Raw genomic sequence first — 18,220 nt, 5'->3', positions numbered from 1 at the left:
TTTGTACACAGCCTCTGTATTGTCACTCCAGTCCAGGTCTTTGTTCAGGTGTACGCCGAGGAACTTGTAGGAGTCCACAATCTCCACCTCTTCCCCCTGGATGGTGATTGGTACTGGGTCTGCGTACGGGCTACAGGGGGAGAGCTAGATGTGCAGAGACCCTCTCTGCCTCCCTCCCAGGGGAGCTGAACACCTTCTACACCCGGTTTGAGTCCAGCAGCACGGAACAGCCAGTGCCTGCATCACCTGTGGACACCAGCCCTTTAACCATCATGGAGCATGACGTGCGCAAGGCCTTCCAGCAGTTCAACACCCGCAAAGCCGCCGGCCCGTATGGCATCCCAGGCCGCGTGCTCAAAGCATGCGCAGACCAGCTGGCGGGTGTGTTTACAACCATCTTTAACCTCTCCCTCTCCCAAGCTGTGGTCCCTTCCGGCTTCAAATCCTCCGTCGTGGTACCGGTCCCCAAGAAGAACCACAAGGCAGCGTGCCTCAATGATTGGAGACCGGACGCTCTAACACCAATCGTTAGTAAGTGTTTTGAGAGACTGGTAAGAGATTACGTCTGCTCCAGTGTGGCTGCCTGCCACACTGGACCCATGGCAATTTGCTTATCGTCGAAACCGATCAACTGACGATCCAGTTGCCTTGGCCGTACAATCTGCACTCACCTACTTAGATAAGGGGAAGAATAAATGTGTGCGGATGCTTTTTGTGGACTACAGCTCGGCCTTAAATACAATCATCCCAGCAAGACTGGACATGAAGCTTAAAGACCTGGGCCTGCCCCCCACCATGTGCAGCTGGATCCTGAACTTTCTAACGGTCCGCCGTCAGGTGGTGAGGATGGGTAACATCACGTCGGACGCTCTGACCCTCAACACAGGAGCCCCTCAGGGCTGTGTGCTGAGTCCTCTCCTCTACTCGCTGTACACTTACGACTGTACAGCCACGCACAGCTCCAACGTGATTATTAAATACACTGACGATACGACAGTGATGGGCCAGATCGAGAATGACAATGAGGCGGCCTACAGAGCAGAGGTTGGGACACTGACGCAGTGGTGCCAGGACAACAGCCTTGTGCTCAACGTTGGTAAAACAAAGGAACTGATCGTGGACTTCAGAAGGACCGAGAGGGAGCATGCACCGATCCTCATCAATGGTGTTGCAGAGTAGCAGGTCTCTGACTTCAAGTTCCTGAGGATCAACATCTCCAGGGACCTGAAGTGGGCCAAACACACCACTCAAGTTATGAAAAAGGCCCAACAGAGACTCTACTGCCTTCGGCACCTGAACACGTTTAAAGTTGGTCCCCGCATTCTCAGAGCGTTCTACAACAGCACGATTGAGAGCATCCTGACCAGCGGCACCACTGTATGGTTTGGGAACTGCACTGCTGCGGAATGGAAAACACTGCAGAGAGTGGTGAAAACAGCGCAGGGCATTGTGGGAGGTGAGCCTCCACCCCTTCAGAGAATATATGTGACCGCTCATGGCGCTTTCAGACACAACTCGGCGGTAATGGATTTCTACAATAGAACTAAATGCATTAGATTTTATTTTTTTGTCTTTTTCGTTTCTAGGCATAATAAAACAGTTTGAATGTTGATGAAGGTTTTAATAACAAGAGATAGGCATTTTACATTCATACAGTCATCGTTTTATAGTCTTAAACATGGCTCTGTTTTAAGACATTTTACGTAGTTATTTGGGGGTGGAACATTCGTCCACATATTTACATAGAGTGCTTGCGATTGGTCTCGCCTATTGTTCTCCCTCCTGGCCGACCACCGCAGCACCGCCCATAAGCACACGTGTTTCTAAACAGTAAACCCAACAGTATCAATGTATCTTCTTATAATGGCTAGTTTGCAACTCACTTTGTATCAGCACGCTTGCTTAAAGCTTTTAATGTACAGGACAGCCAGTAAACGGAGGCGAAAATCAGGCGATGCGCTGATTACAGCGCTCCCCGACGTAAAATAAAACAGTGACACAGGGGAGAATCAGTGGTGGGTTACAATGCTGTCAATGTACCAGGAATACAACAGGACGCCTTGCCTAAATCACAGCGGCGGTGACTCTATCTCCGAGTCCTCCTGCAAGTTTTAGCGTGGTGAAAAGAGCTGATCTACAAGCTCACAACGCGTCGCAATTGCGACGTGTTGTATAGATCAACTAGTTTCAGAATGCAACATGTCGTACGGCGAAGTTAAAGTCCAGCTTCACTGAGTTGTAGAGGAGTCGCTTGCGAGGAACGTTTCTTTCTCTTTATCTTTCTCTTCTCCCCTCCCCCCTCTCTCTTTCTTTGTCATGGCTCGGTGGGTTTAGCTCAAAGGATCCGGGGTTCAATTGGTTTAAAATCAACACCAGATTAACTTTATTCTTATTATTGCATGCATTTCATACGGCCACACGCTGTGACTCTGTCCCTCCCTCCGTCTCCATCATGTTGCAAAACATGTTGCGTCGCTACTCGAACTTCCCCGTGAGAGAGAGAGAGAGAGAGAGAGAGAGAGAGAGAGAGATGACGGGTGAATTAGAGCGACTGATAAAGTGAGCATCACTTTGTAGAGAGAGAGAGAGAGAGAGAGAGAGAGAGAGAGAGAGAGAGAGAGAGAGAGAGAGAGAGAGAGAGAGAGAGAGAGAGAGAGAGAGAGAGAGAGATTTGGGCAAAGAAATAAGAGAGTAGTGGTGGGAAAAGTAATCAGATCTTTACTCAAGTAAAAGTATCAATACTATAATGCAGAAATATAGTAAAAGTATAAAAGTATTTCCATCAAAATGTACTTAAAGTACAAATAGTAGGCTACTAGTAGCCTATTAATACATCATGAAGTAGCCATCTTTCATTTCAAATTGTTTTCAAAAAGTATAAAATACTAATTTGAAAATAGCAGATCTACAAGCTCTCAGTGTAGTAGAGTCTAAGTATTGGAAACTGGAAATACTCAAGTAAGAACAAATACCTACCTCAAAATTATACTTAAGTATATTACTTAAAGGGATATTCCACTTTCAACAGGGAGCAGTGGAAGGGCCTCTCTCCACATACACACCCATTGTGAAAATTGAAAAAATGAAATACAAAACAATAATTATTAAAAATAAATGAAAGAAGTTATCGAAAAAACACGGCCTGCTCACGTATTAGGAGGGTAATATGAGTCACCAGAAAAAATAATGGGTGTTTTTTATGAATCTATCATGGTTGAAATGAAGTTTGAAGTTACAATGGGTGTGTGTGGGGAGAGGCCCTGGGCCTGGAGGGCCTGGTAACATTTACATCAAATATCTAAATATTCAATCAAGCTAATTCAAAACTGTTCAGGGTATTCATAAAAGCCTGATTAGATGATAAAATTACCAAAAGTTTTTTTTAAAGTGAAATATCCCTTTAAGTACATTTACTTAATTACTTTATACCATTCATGAGTATTATTTGATCTACTGGCTTGAAGGCCTGTCTTGTGAAATGTGTTTCAAGTATTGACAGACAGTTGACAGCTAGTGGGGGAGTGGTTGGGGGAGTGGTTAGAGGTGGGGTTAACTACTATGTCACTCCCATTTTCTGAGCCTGGAATAGGTGTTAAAATGAGAATTCTTTGAAGGGCATTTTCTCTCCTTTGCTGTTTCTGGATCAACACGTTTCAATTGATCATATCTTCTTCAAATAGTGTCAAATTTCAATGAATGATACATCATATGAAAGCTTACATTCTGTACTTTAATAAAAAATAGAAAAATGACCATGGCCCCGTTGTGTCTGAAAACGACTCACATATGAGAGTCGCTGTGTGGCGAAGGTGGAGAGCATCATCAAGGATGTTCACAACCCCAGCTACAGCCTGTTTGAAGCACTTACGCACCCACGGCCGAGAAAACGACAAGCAGATTGTCATTTATGCACTTTATGCTACCCCCTCTCTATGAGAACTTTGTATCTTTATTTTTTTAACTGCATTGATGAGCCTACACAACCAAGAATTTCACCCACTTTACTTGTAATGTGATTGTGATGTGACAATAAAGATTGATTCTGACCCTTGCTAAAAACCCCAGGACAACGATCCACTTGTCCTAGACCTTTCGTCCTCCTGGCCCCCAAACTGTGGAATACACTCGGCATACTCACTACCTAGCTTCCGCCGTGGTTTGAAGGCTCACCTCTTCAGACTCCACCTTAGCCCATAGCACTTACCGTAGAACTTGCCTACCCTCAAATGACCATACTTGTAACTTAGATTGAACAGTTTGTCTTCCAACTTACCTCCTACCTTCAGTAATGAACTTGGACCTTATAAATCACTATGTGCTGTTCAATATGTATCTATAGATTTATAAATCACTATGTGCTGTTCAGACTGACTGTGCTGCAAAGACTGACTGAATGACATTTACTCTGTTATACTTTCATAATGAAATTTAACAATAAAATATAGCTGCAAGCAGCGATAAAGTGGCCAAGGTAGAAAAAGTAGGAAAGCAAAAAAGAAATCAAAGAAAAACTGGAAGCAGTGTTCTTCCGAACAGGTCTCCGGCAGGTCAGGTGTTTTTTTTTGGCCTAGTGGTGACTATAATAGGCCAAAGTCAAAAGGGTACCACGTGTTCTTTGGCCTTTCACGGCAATCGGACGCTGCATGCGGGATTTGAGGCATTTTGTTCCAAAAATGGGTTTTGCAAAAATTGACCCGCTGGTGGCGCTATAACAGGCCAATGTGAGAAGGGTGGCATCTGTTCCTTGGCCTAGTGGGAATGTGCGTGCAAAATCTCACACAAATAGCAGGCTGCGTTTGAGACATTTTGTTCAAAAAGGAGCAATCCTGCAAACCTTGGAATTCAATGTTAGCCAATTAGATAGAATATGATATTGGACAAATCCATCATGATTACATCACTGTAGAGATACTGTGTGCCCATTTGTGTGATTATCGGATAAAATCTGAAGGAGTAATATCGAAGAATGCGTTTTCGGCCTTCTGGTGGCGCTATAAATGACAGACTCTGCCGATTTTACACTAATCGGCATAGTTATTGGTGAAAGCACAAATTGACCTCTACACAACATGTATGCAAAAGACTATATGCAACAGACATAAAATAGTTCCAAAGAACTCAAGGTTTTAACTCAATATCTTTATTTTCCAACTTTTTCATTAGTTGTCTTTGTTGAAGAGTTGGTCATCAGGTTGTAAACCTTCAAAACAGAGGGTTAACAACCTAGCCGTTTTCAAATAATTCAAGTAGTAAACGTCTTCAAATAAAGTTTTTAAACATTAAGTATTGTGAAGTCTGAACCCAAACCAGCACACGGAAACAGTTCTCAAGGTGAAAACGCAATAAGCGTTGTTTTATTCAATGGGGCGTTCCCCTAAAACATGAAATAAAGTTCTTCCCAAAACCGGGGCTTTTAACACGTCTTCAAATAAAGTTTTTAAACATTAAGTATTGTGAAGTCTGAACCCAAACCAGCACATGGAAACAGTTCTCAAGGTGAAAACGCAATAAGCGTTGTTTTATTCAATGGGGCGTTCCCCTAAAACATGAAATAAAGTTCTTCCCAAAACCGGGGCTTTTAACTCAAAATATGCTTCTTTCCAGAACTTAACAAACAGGGGTTACATTCGAAACACATGTTTCACAGTATGCCGTTGCTTCCATTAACACATGCCATTTCTCTTCCAAGATTCAGATGCAGCTCCTAATTTGCCTACAATGGGAACAGATAGAACCACCATTAGCAATGTGGCAAAATACAGAGCAAATGAACATAGTGGAGTTTTGCTTACTGCTCGCTGGAAGAGTCCCTTCGAGAGCCAGCTACACAGTGAAGCAGAGCTCGGTGGTTAAGAGCAAAAACATTTGGATTGCCTGACTCGGAGAAGCTGTGTTGCGGCCAGGTGCTGACAAATCAAACTGATTGCAACAAGCAGCCATCTTAGCTGCTGCATTCTGGGAAATGTAGTTTTTCTGAAAACCAAACAAAGCCATCAGTTAGATTCAGTTCACATGCAAAAAACAGGGCCTGGATAAAAAAAAGATATCAACTAATCAGCCGATCTACAAGGTTAAAACAAAATAAAGTCAACAGATCTGCTGATTTGGAGGTTGTGATTTGCCATCCAATTTGCGTGATTTTAGGCCAAAATCTGTAGGAGCAGTGTTGAAAAATGTTTTGCAAGAATCGGCCTCATGGTGGCGCTGGAGGGCCATATGAGAAATCAGGCAGCCAAGGAGTGTGTGCAAAGTTTGGCATGGATAGGGGCAATGGTAGCGGAGATATGAATAGGGCAAAAGTATGATGTCACACGGACAGAGTGACAGCCGGTGGAGGTTTCGATAGTAACTGCGACCTAACAGTCGCAATAATACTCACATCTCTTTAGTTAAATGCTTACATTAAAGAAAGAGATGCGGCCACACCCCAAACAATAGTGGACACAGGCAATCATCCACAACTAAACACTCCTGACAATATAAACTAATAAAAAAAAACTAATCAGCCGATCTACAAGCTTAAAACAAAATAAAGTCGACAAATCTGCTGATCTACAAGCTTGCCATTGAACTCAAAACACATCAATAATCAACTTAGCAGCTTATCTACAAGCAATAATTACATTCCCGAAATGAATCTTTTTACATTCCAATTCCAAAACCAGAAACAAACATTTCTGAGCCACATGTTCACTTACCAATTTATCTTCCAGCCAGGTGAGGTGAGCTGAGGTGAATGAATTAAACTGAATGAATGAATTAAAACTGTTAGAAATAGGAATAGTTGTTGAAATAATGAACAGTACAGATCTGCAGCAGCTCCAGTGATGTGCACCTCACTGAGCAAACTGCAGACTGACGGTTTTATACTGGGTGTGGTGATGATTGTCAATTGCTGCGCAGCTGTGTGACTGATTGTGACTTGGGGACCGGGACCAGGGGCGTCACAAGGGGTAGGAAAGTGGGACTGAGTTACTAGGGCCCAAGTTGGAGGGGCCCTAGTAACTTTAGCTATTGAAAAATAGCAGATATACAAGCTAACAGCGCGTCGGTGCCGCGCTGCGAGCTTGTAGATCTGCTATTTTTGAAAAGTCGTGAAAATGTGTGCAAATCTTTGAATATATGTGTTTTTTTAAGCGAACATTTGTAACTCAAATTTTGCTTCTGGGGTGTCCCTGGAACTAAATATTTTGAGATGGGGGTCCGTGGCTAAATACATATAATTTTGGGGGTCCTTCACATGAAAAAGTTTGAGCATCACTGACATGGAAACATATGTTTCTTGCACACATTTTCACATTTTTTTCAAAAATAGCAGATCTACAAGCTCGCAGCGTGGCACTCGGTGCCGCGCTGTGAGCTTGTATATCTGCTATTTTTCAATAGTTAACATTCATGGGGGGCCCGCTGTGAATCCTTGTACCCAGGGCCCAGAATTTGGTGTGACGCCCCTGACCGGGACCAAAACATTGCATGTGGAAATGAAGAAAACATTCCATTTAAAAATAAAATGAAACTAGGAATAAGTGTCACTGCGGCTGCTTTTTCCTACCCATAACCATAGGTCAGACAGGATTGTGTCAGTCTTTCTGCAGGCTCGCCATCTTTCAGATTCAGTTCTAGGCAATAAACCTGGCCTGGATCAAAGAAAAAGGCCAAATGAATAGAAAAACAAAAATTCAAATAATCTGCTGCACTACAGGCTTGAAACAAAATAATTCCATTAATCTGCCCAACTAGGCATTGGCATTAAACTCAAAATACTTCAATTCAATAATCAACGTTGCAGCTAAAATACAAGCATTACATTCCAAAAGAAATCGTTTAACATTTAGATCCCAAAACCAAAAACAACATAACATTTCAGAGCACATGGTTAGCTTACCAAGTCACATTGTTCCTCCATCACACACAGCCAGTGTATCGAGTGGATCGGGTAGGTATGTTCAGGTGAGGTAAATCTAAAAGCCAAATTATAGTATGGGTAAGTATAATGAATAAAACTGTTAGAAATTGGAATAGTTGTTGGAATAATGAACAGTGTACAGACCTGCAGCTGCTGCATAATGTAGCAGTGAGTAGCAGCAACCAGCAGCACCATGCAGCTTCCAAACAATCTGAGAGGGGGGGAGTGGCTTCAACTCAACCACTATTTATACTCTTGCTTAAGAAGGTTGCCATGTTTGGTCGGGTTGCCATGTTTAGTTGCAATACCAGGGTTTTCACGGCAAAATGTTGTAAAATGTATTTTAAATGCATGAGGTAAGGCTTGAACAGGAGACTTCTGGAATGATAGACAAAGGCCTTACCATGTGAACTATGCACAGCTCTGCACAGTGAGAAAATATTACTTTGAATGTTTGTTTTAGAGGCAGAAGAATAATTTGCATAAAACCGCAATATGAATTGAATTATTAAAAAAGCATGTTTCAATTTTTAAAAAATCCGATCTGACATATCTTTAGATATTGGTCCAAGGTTCATGTAAAAAAAGTTCCGTGCACGTGACGCGAAAGTTCCGGAATAAAAGCGGGTTTAAGTGTTTTACAAACTGCTCAACATTGCGGAAAATCTAAGGGCGGAGCTTACTTAACAAAGACACAGATGTCTTCCGCTTGAGTCAAGGCACGCGTGTAAGCAAGTTGCATGTCTTCAAACGAAACGAGGCATGACTTATGCCCCTTTAAAGTTTGAGTTTTCAAACGCTTCGTATAGCGCCCCCCCTTTGGCCAATTGGAGTAAGATTGCTTTCAGTGATATTTGGACTAACCCTCTACATATTTGCCAAATGCCATGAACGTGTCACTTTGCATGTATGATTTAGAGGCAGAAGAATAATTTGCATAAAACTGCAACATTGAGTGAATTATAAAAAAAAAAAAATCGCTTTAAAAGAAATCTGCCGAGACAGATCTGACCGCATTGGTCCAAAGTTCATGTAAAAAAAGTTTCGCGCACGTTACGCAAAAATCCCAGGAGGAGATAGATTTTGACTGTTTTTCATATAATTCAAAATTGTGGGAGAAGTAAAGGTCAGAGGTCAAAAGTCAGAGCGTAAAAGTTGTTCGGCATGAGGAGACGCATAAGTGTATACAGGTTTCATTGCTGTACCTGAAACAGGGCATGAGCTACACCAGTTCAAAGTTGGCATTTTTCAAAGGCTTCCTACAGCGCCACCCTTTGGCCGATTGTTGCGAGCTTCGCATTTTAGCCGTTTGGCATAGTCCTCTGCCATACTGCCGAGTTTCGTAAAAAGCGACTGCACGGTCTAGCCGGTAGAGAAAAAGTGGCGGAATAATGATGAAGTCCAATATCAATGAGTGGCCTTTTGCCACTTCGTGGCCTTGGCCACTAATAATGTTCAACAAACTGACCTTTTCATTCACATAATAATTATTTAAACATTTGTATCATTCCAGAAGTCTTCACCACAGATCAGATTCTCCACCAGTGAAGAGTGACCGGTCTAAAGATGAACATCCTTCAGACACTAATGAACCTGGACCTTCACACGCACAGTATGTCAATCCTTCTAAATCGTGGAAAACGTAATAAAATGTGGAGTTGTGTCCAAGGATCAGGATAAAATGAAAAGGTTTATTTAATGACCTACGGTTTAAGCTTGAGGAAGGTCTCACAGACGAAACGTTGCTCCTTATTTATTATTAAACGACTCTCTTGAACTTGCAAGTGGCAGTGTGCAGGTCTGATCTGTCCAAGATTCCTTGCTTCTACTTGTCTTGTTACCTGCTTGAGAGGAACTAGGTGTGCTGAAGTCTTCTCTTCATCAGAGTTATAGGCCAAAACATGAAGCTGGCTGTTGTAGCACCACCATGAGGCTGCTGTAGCCAAGTTTCATGGCAATCAGACGCTGCATTCTTGATTTGTGGCATTTTGGGCAAAACATGCCCCTCCCACAAACTTTGAAAGCCAAACGTTGCCAATACATTATGATCACGTGACCACAGAGTTGAAACTATGTGCATGGCTTTGTTTGTGAGCCCCGCCCCCGCACAGAGGAACACGAATCTGTGTCAGACCCCAGACCTGCACGTACATCATAACTTTACCTGGTGGTGCATGCTTAAAAAGAACATCTACAAGCTAACATCCTGTACCATTGCACAGCGTTGATAGCTGTTCTTTTTGCGCACGTGACAACCACCTCTACCAGTTAAAATGTGCTGCTCCACAGATTTGGGCATGTCTGGACACAGACACACCACAGTGCAGGCTCATAGACCCATACAGTGAAGAGACAAATACACACCACAGCACAGGCTCATAAACTCATTCAGTGAAGAGAGCACTTAAAATCACGCTCATTGTAACAAGTAAAGCAGCATTATTTGGATGAATATGTCATATTATTATGTTTGGAAGAGTAATAAGTTACACTACTCTTTACTGGGTAAAGTAATATTAGTAACTCGTTACAGCCCAACACTGCACATGCATTATATAAGTGTATGTTATAGTCATATCTCCTTCTCGTCCACAGAGAGAGGACTTGTGTTCAGATAACACCTGGACTGAAGACGTCCCGTCAAACAACAAGTGGAAGTAAGACTGGACACAGTTTGCAAAAAAATCTAATTTTTACCGACATGCATAAACGACAGAAGACATAGTCTGGAGGACATTTCATTAACTAGAAATACTGTTCCTACGAAACAGTGTGGGCTCACATGTAACACCATGTATGGGCACAAATATCTACCCTTAGGCTGCACCTCATTGGCACCTTAACACATCGGGTGCCCACGTGGTGTCTACACGCCAATCTCTTTGATGTCTCTGGATGCCCAGCCCCAGTGCCCACGACGCGTTTGACGCGTTTTACAATACTGTAGTTACTGTACATTGCTACCGCAATGAAGGCTCTACCACGGTGATCAAACGCCAACAATATGGGAAAAACACTACATTTCCCAAAATGCAGCGCGGTACATGTGACCAGGATGTGCAGTCTCCCTGCAGCCAATCACAAGCTTCTGTTCCTATCCTGCGCTGCACTCTATCGTCCCCTCGCAGGCTAGCACGACTCGTATGTAATCATGGATACTAGTATTTACCCAGTAACGGAGTCTCGGCGGAGATACACGTAACATGGCGGATTCTTCTCCTAGTCTAGCTTTTTCAATCCCCATGTTCAATGCGCGGTCCTTTCTACCTACCGTGACACAAACGCTGTGGCCCAGGTTTGATAAAAAGATGTCCTGACTGAAAGAAAACTTTATCGTAAAAATAAACAGGACATCCGTGGATTACATTTACTCGTATCATGGATACTATTTTCCCAGTGACGCTGCGGAGGTAACGTAACATGGCGGATTCCTCTCCTGGTCTAGCTTTTTCAATCACCATGTTCAAAACGCGACCCTTTCTACCGCCCGTGATACACACGCTGTGGCCCAAGATTGGTAAAAAGCTGGCCCAAGATTGGTAAAAAGCTGTCCTGACTGAAAGAAAAGATCATCGTGAAAATAAACTGGACATACTTGGATTACATTTACTCAACGTATTACGGATACTTTTCCCACGACGCGAAGGTACGTAAATGACGTGTTGCCATGGAGACGATGGGCCCCTGTGAGGGTAAACCCTGAATTAACGTGGGCATCCGATGTGTTAATAAGTGTGGTTGCCGACGAGACTATATTCTGTTGACTTTGATAATAAAAACTAAGCTGTGGTGACTAAAACTAAGACTAAATATATCGACAATTTCGTCAACAAAATAAAAACGAGACTAAAACGTTAAGGAGGGACTAGTGGAGAAGAGAGTCCTTTTATGTTTGGTTGCTCTCAGGTGTTGCGTGCTGAAAATAGCAGATCGGATATTTTCAGCACACAACCAAGTGTAAAATCAGTCATTACGATGCCATCGGGGCCTGCCAAAATACATTTCAGTTGACTAAATCAACTGTAGATTTAGTTGCCTAAAATCTTATGATATTTAGTCCACTAAAATTAGACTAAAACTAAAATGTTTCAGGTGAATAAATTATGACTAAAACTAAATGCCATTTTATTCAAAAGAGTGACTAAATGAAAAATCTAAATTTGTTGTAAAAAAATAACACTGTTGAGACGGCTCGTTAAACTGTCCTTCCTTTGCCCTCTGCTAACTGTCATGTGAAGCTCCACCAATACTCGAGCTAGCACCACGCCCAAATGTTTTTCCATCAATTTCCAATTGCACCTCATTGGCTAAGGCCCGGCCTTTGTACTTCCGGGGAGAACTTGATAGATAGATAGATAAATAAATAAATAAATAAATAATGAAGATAACATACTGGTCTCGCCTTTCAGGCGAGCCCACAATAATGTTCATACACAGCTGTAAGAATGTAAAGTTATGAATGAAGCTGAATGTTTAAAATGTCTTCATTGTCTCCTCATAGCAGGTGTCAGTCCACAGGAGGATCTAAAGGATTATAAGGTTGGTTTGAACCGTCTTGATCGTGTGACATATGTCACTGAAGTGTCCTCCCTCACCAGCATCTTCACAGAGCTCCACATCTCAGTGGGAGAGAGTGAGGGGGTTAATACCCAACATGAGGTCTGGCAGCTAGAGGCAGCTTCCAAGAAGGCCCTCCATGACGAACCAATCAAATGCTCCGACATCTTTAAGCCCCTCCTCCTTGGAAGACACAAACCCATCAGAAGAGTTCTGACCAAGGGCATCGCCGGCATTGGAAAAACATTCTCTGTGCGTAAGTTAACTCTGGATTGGGCAAGGGGTTTGGAAAATCAAGATGTCATTCTCCTGGTTCCCTTCTCATTCCGGGAGCTGAACTTGGTCAGAAATGAGAAGCACAGTCTTCTCTCACTGATCCATCGTTTCCACCCAGAATTAAAGAAGGTCACAGCAGAGCAGCTTGCTGCCTGGAAGGTTGGCCTCATCTTTGATGGTCTGGATGAAAGCAGGTTTCCGCTGAAATTTGAGAACATTCGCATTGGTTCTGATGTCTTCCACAGCAATGACATTGTTTCTGATGTCACAGTGACATCATCAGTAGACTTGCTGTTGACAAACCTCATTGAGGGGAATCTGCTCCCCTCAGCCCTCCTCTGGATAACTACCAGACCTGCAGCAGCCAATCAGATCCCTCCTGATCGTGTTGACCTGGTGACCGAAGTACGAGGGTTCACAGACCCCCAGAAGGAGGAGTACTTCAGGAAAAGATTCATTGATGAGAAGCTGGCCAGCAAAATCATCTCACACATGAAGACCTCAAGGAGCCTCCACATCATGTGTCACATCCCAGTTTTCTGTTCAATCACCGCTACCGTTCTGGAGGACATTTTGAAGACAGACAAGCCTGAACAGTTGCCCAAGACCCAGACTCAGATGTACAGCCACTTCCTGTGGGTCCAGACAAAGAGGAAGCATCTGAAGTATGCTGAGACACACAAGAAAAAGAAACCAAACAAGACCCTGACTAAGATGTACGGCTGGTTCCAGACAAAGAAGAAGTATGATGAGAGTCATGATATGAATCAACAGCAGCTCATGGAGAAGGACAGGGAGGTTCTTCTGAAGCTGGGCAGGCTGGCGTTTGAACATCTGGAGAAAGGCAGTATCATGTTCTACCAAGAAGACCTGGAAAAGTGCGGTCTTGATGTGAAAGATGCCTCGCTGTACTCGGGACTGTGCACAGAGTTCTTCAAGAGAGAGAGTGTGAGCTTCCAGAGAACAGTCTACAGCTTTATTCATCTGAGCATCCAGGAGTTTCTGGCTGCAGTCTACCTGTTCCACTGTTTCACACAGAAGAACATGAAGAAGAACATGAAGGTACTGAAGACATTCCTGGGAGGAGGAGACATTACCCTGGAAGACTTCCTGTACAGAGTCATGGTAAAATCCCAGAAGAGTAAAAATGGCCACCTGGACCTATTTGTTCGCTTCCTTCATGGTCTCTTACTGGAGTCCAACCAGAGTCTGTTAGGAGGCCTGCTGGGTCAGACAAAGAACAGTCCAGAGAGCATCCAGAGAGTCATCAACAACCTGAAGAAGATGACGACTGAAGATTACTCTCCTGAGAGAATGATCAACATCTTCCACTGTTTGATGGAAATGAACGATCACTCACTACTTCAGGAGATCCAACAGTACCTGAAGTCAGGGGACAAATCAAAGACCAAACTGTCTCCATCCCAGTGTTCAGCTCTTGCCTTCATTCTGCAGATGTCAGAGGAGGTTATGGATGAGTTCAACCTGGACACATACAACACATCAGAGGAGGGGCGACGGAGACTCATCCCAGCTGTGAGGAACTGCAGAAAGGCTCGGTTAGTATTCATGTGAATAGAAAACATACTAGAATATATCTACCTTCACACCACTAATCTACCAGTAGGACTCCCTAAATCGGGAGATAAGCGGCCGTCAGGTCGCATACACAAACTTTAGAAGGCAATGGCAGCCAATCAGGAGAGAATATGGGAAATGGGAGAGATCCGTGTTGATGACATGACTTTAGAGATACTGTGTACCGCTTTTTGTGATTTTAGGGCAAAATCTGTAGAAGCAGTGTCCAAAAATGTGTTTGAAATAAATGGGCCTGGTGGCGCTAAAAGGGACCGATCCATGGTGATGACACGAGTCTAGACATACTGTGTACCGCTTTGCATGGGGAAAATTTGTTGGAGCAGTGTCCAAAAATGTGTATTGCAAGAATTGGCCTCATGATGGCACTAGAAGAGTGCCATGTGAGAAATGAGGGGCCAATGAGTGTGTGTGCAAAGCTTGGCATGGATAGGGGCAACGGTGGTGGAGATATGAATAGGGAAAAAGTGTGACGTGACGTGACGGACAGACAGTCGGACTGACTCCACTGCCGGTGGAGGTTTTGATAGTAACTGCGACCTGACAGTCGCAATAACTAGATGATGGTTAACATAAAGCATTGGTTCTAAAAGTGTGGTCCGGAGTCTGCCAGGGGTCCAGTTGCAGGGGTTCCCCAGCTAAATAAGGAAATATTTAATGGCATGTTATACTGTAGCTATTTAAACTCTTCAATATATACTATTTATACATTTGTACTTGAATAATTGAAAAAAAAAAAAAAAAAAAAAAAAAAAACATTTTGAATGACTGACATTTTTAACAACATGTTCTCTTATGCGTGTCCCTGGCACTAAACATTGTCAGAGGGTGTCCGCAACCACATGCATTTACTTGATGTGACAATGTTTGAGAACAACTAAAGTAAAAGATGCAGTAATAACCACGTATTTAAATCCCGTCTGGGTCTCAAATCGAGACTGGTGGTGTTGTGTTTATGTATAAATAAATAAAAAAAACAAGGCTAAGAGTCTAAAAGCCCTGCTATTTAACCCAACTGGACCAGCACTCTCACTAGTTTGTCTATAAAACTAAAAACTCAGATATACAAGCTCACATTTGTGAGGTGCTCATTGCTGCCGTGCAAACAATTATAAATCAGCCTTAAAGTTATTTTTGTCCAAAGGGTGGCATTAGATGAACGGTTTTGGGGTCACTTCATCAGTTCTTCCTGGGAGCATCAATGTGCTCCATACATTTCATGACAATCCTCACATTAGATTTTTACACATCATGTGTGCAAGTGGACATTTTAGCCTAAAGGTGGCGCTAGAGTAGAGGTCATGAGGTCAGTAAAGCAGTAGGTTTAATCATGTGGGGAGAATAAATGTGATCAACATGTTTCATTACAATCTGACTTTAGATAGTGAACATTTTGACCCAATGGTGGCACAAGAAGAAAGACTATTTGAACACTATAATCAGTAGGGGTTATCCTCTGGGGAGCATGAATGTTCACAGTCTTTATATTATTCTTTTCAATATATTTTGTTGTTAATGATGTTTATGTAAGCTCTCAATGTGCGACATGTTGTGAGCTTGTAGATCTGCTATTTTGGCTGAATGTTCAGCCCAGAATAGGGTCATAGGCCATATGGTGGTGCTCTACCTTCACCCATTTCTAACTAGATAGAAGATCTCTTAGTTAACTTCATTGACAGTGAATGTGGTCTAATCTGTTTGATTTTACATTGCATCTTTACAGACTTGCTGGCTGTGACCTCAACAAGACAAACTGTGAAGGTGTGGCTTCAGCTCTCAGCTCTAATCCTTCACATCTAACAGAACTGGACCTCAGTGGGACCAAACTGGACCATTCATCCATGGAGCTGATCTTTGCTGGACTAAAGAGTCCACATTGTAGACTGCAGATCCTAAGGTCAGACTAATTTACCACCATTATTTGTATTAGTTTAGTTTGACTATTTATTATGCGATTACATGAATACTGTGTTGAGACTTTATTTGAAGAGTGTGAATAAGGTTGACATCACGGTAACCCACACTGACTAAAATAATGATAAAGTACAGTGACTACAGTATGTGATCCATCATGGCTGCTAGGGAACGATCACATCCACTTACTTAGTCTAAAAGGAACACCTTTGGGGTCCAATTCATCAACATATAAAGTAGCATCAAAAACATTCAATACCATCACAAGTATAAAACACAATGTACAGAGTAGGAAAGAAATGGTGGGGCGAAGTAAGGAGTTTGGGGGTGGGGGTGGGGGGGTTGCTCGCTTGTCTCAGGGAGAGGTGATAACTACCTCCACATTTGACCTCCTGAAAGGTGAATTTTCAGGGCTGTTTTGAAGGAAGCCAGTGAACTACATGTTTTCAAATGGTGACTGGTGGTGTTGTGTGTATGTATAAAAATAAAAAAATAAAAAAACTGGACCAGCACACTCACTAGTTTGTCTATAAAAAATTAAACTTCGTCAAATAAGTAACATTATGTCCGGTAGCTGATCTAAAAGGTCAAAGTTGTGAGGTACTCGTTGATGCCATGCAAACAATTATGAATCGAGCTTTATTACCCTGATCTCTATGGAAAAATAAATACAAATAAATGTTATGTTTTAGTGCTAGGTTTTATATTGTATATTCACTGAAATATTCACTGTATTGTAATTAACAGCAACAGCTTTAATTGTATGCATAAGAAAGAACAGCATTGTTAAACAAAATACTATATAGTGCTTTTTGTCCCAAGGGTGGCGATATATGAAAGGTTGTGGGGTCACTTCATCAGTAGGGTTCTTTCTCCAGGGAGCATCAATGTGCTCCTTAAGTTTCATGATAATCCTCACATCAGAGTCCTGCACAGGTCCAATGTTGACAACCCGCGTCCGCCCCGCCTGTCGTTAAACAGATCCATGGACCAACCCGCTACCCGCAATAGACCCTATTCACGGCCCGCCCACGCACGCGCACTCAGCAAATTTCTCAGTAACTTCCTGGTGCTAACGTCAGCTTTGAAGAGTAAAATAACACAGAAATTGCTGGACTTAAAGCCAACAAATCATGATTTCGAACGGTAAAGTAAATTATAACGCTTTGTGCCTTTTACTATCTTGTGTTCTGTATCATGCTAGCCGTATTTTATACTTCACTATTCGGAAATTGCATTAAATTTGTGATTTCTGTTTTAACTATGGGCTTTTAGTAGGGTTTCCCCCTTCAACCGTGACGTCAGCACCAGGAAGTTGCGTAACGTGAATTTGGTTAATTACATAAAGTCTAAACCAGATCCGCCTTGCCCGTCAAAAAAACGGAACCGTTGCCCGCCCGCTACCCCCGATTACACGCAGTTAACTCTATCTACGCTTTGAACGTTCCCGTTCGCCCCATTTTTGACAGCGGCGCAATGCCAATTGTACGTTCTTTGGCTCGTTCTTTTTTACCTTGGTTTAATGTCTGTAAACTGATGAGGGGTCGCGCGGGTGTGTACCGTTGAGACAGCTCCCGTAAAAGTACTCTCAAAAACCCACTGGACGTTAGCATCAATGGAGTAACAAAACACTTCCATGTTATTTCCTCTGGATCTATTGCTCTGTAGCGACTGAGCTGCCTTGACCTACGGCATTCTACTGGGGCCATTTTCACATTAATTCTTGCATGAGGCTGCCCTCTACTGCTGGTAGAGCCACGGTACACCTCTTTAAGGAGAAAATAAAAAAATAATAATAAAAAAAATAATACATCTTTGTCTATAACATCGCAAAGGTAAGGTGCTTTTGCTGGCACAAAACCCAATAATAAATAACAACATCTGGCACTGAAAAAGTTAAGTAAATAGCCTACAGCCGTGCATGCGTACTTCCAAACTGCATCGCACTCGATCATCCCCGCACGCCCAGTG

General features: G+C 42.7%; 1 protein-coding gene across 1 annotated transcript; it reads left to right on the top strand.

The window, feature by feature from the left end:
• Positions 1-1,254: 1,254 nt before the first annotated feature.
• Positions 1,255-14,314, top strand: LOC308298175 (protein NLRC3-like; the record flags this gene model as incomplete). The annotated part of the gene is made up of 2 exons (XM_080741731.1): positions 1,255-1,456; positions 12,411-14,314. 2 exons carry the CDS (start codon positions 1,255-1,257, stop codon positions 14,312-14,314), a joined length of 2,106 nt encoding a protein of 701 aa, XP_080597857.1.
• Positions 14,315-18,220: the final 3,906 nt, after the last annotated feature.

This window comes from Nannobrachium achirus (genome assembly GCF_963921795.1).
Source record: "Nannobrachium achirus genome assembly, chromosome: 14".
NCBI lineage: Eukaryota > Metazoa > Chordata > Actinopteri > Myctophiformes > Myctophidae > Nannobrachium > Nannobrachium achirus.
The sequence above is the reverse complement of the archived record's forward strand: the minus strand, read 5'-3'. Positions and strand labels throughout refer to the sequence as shown.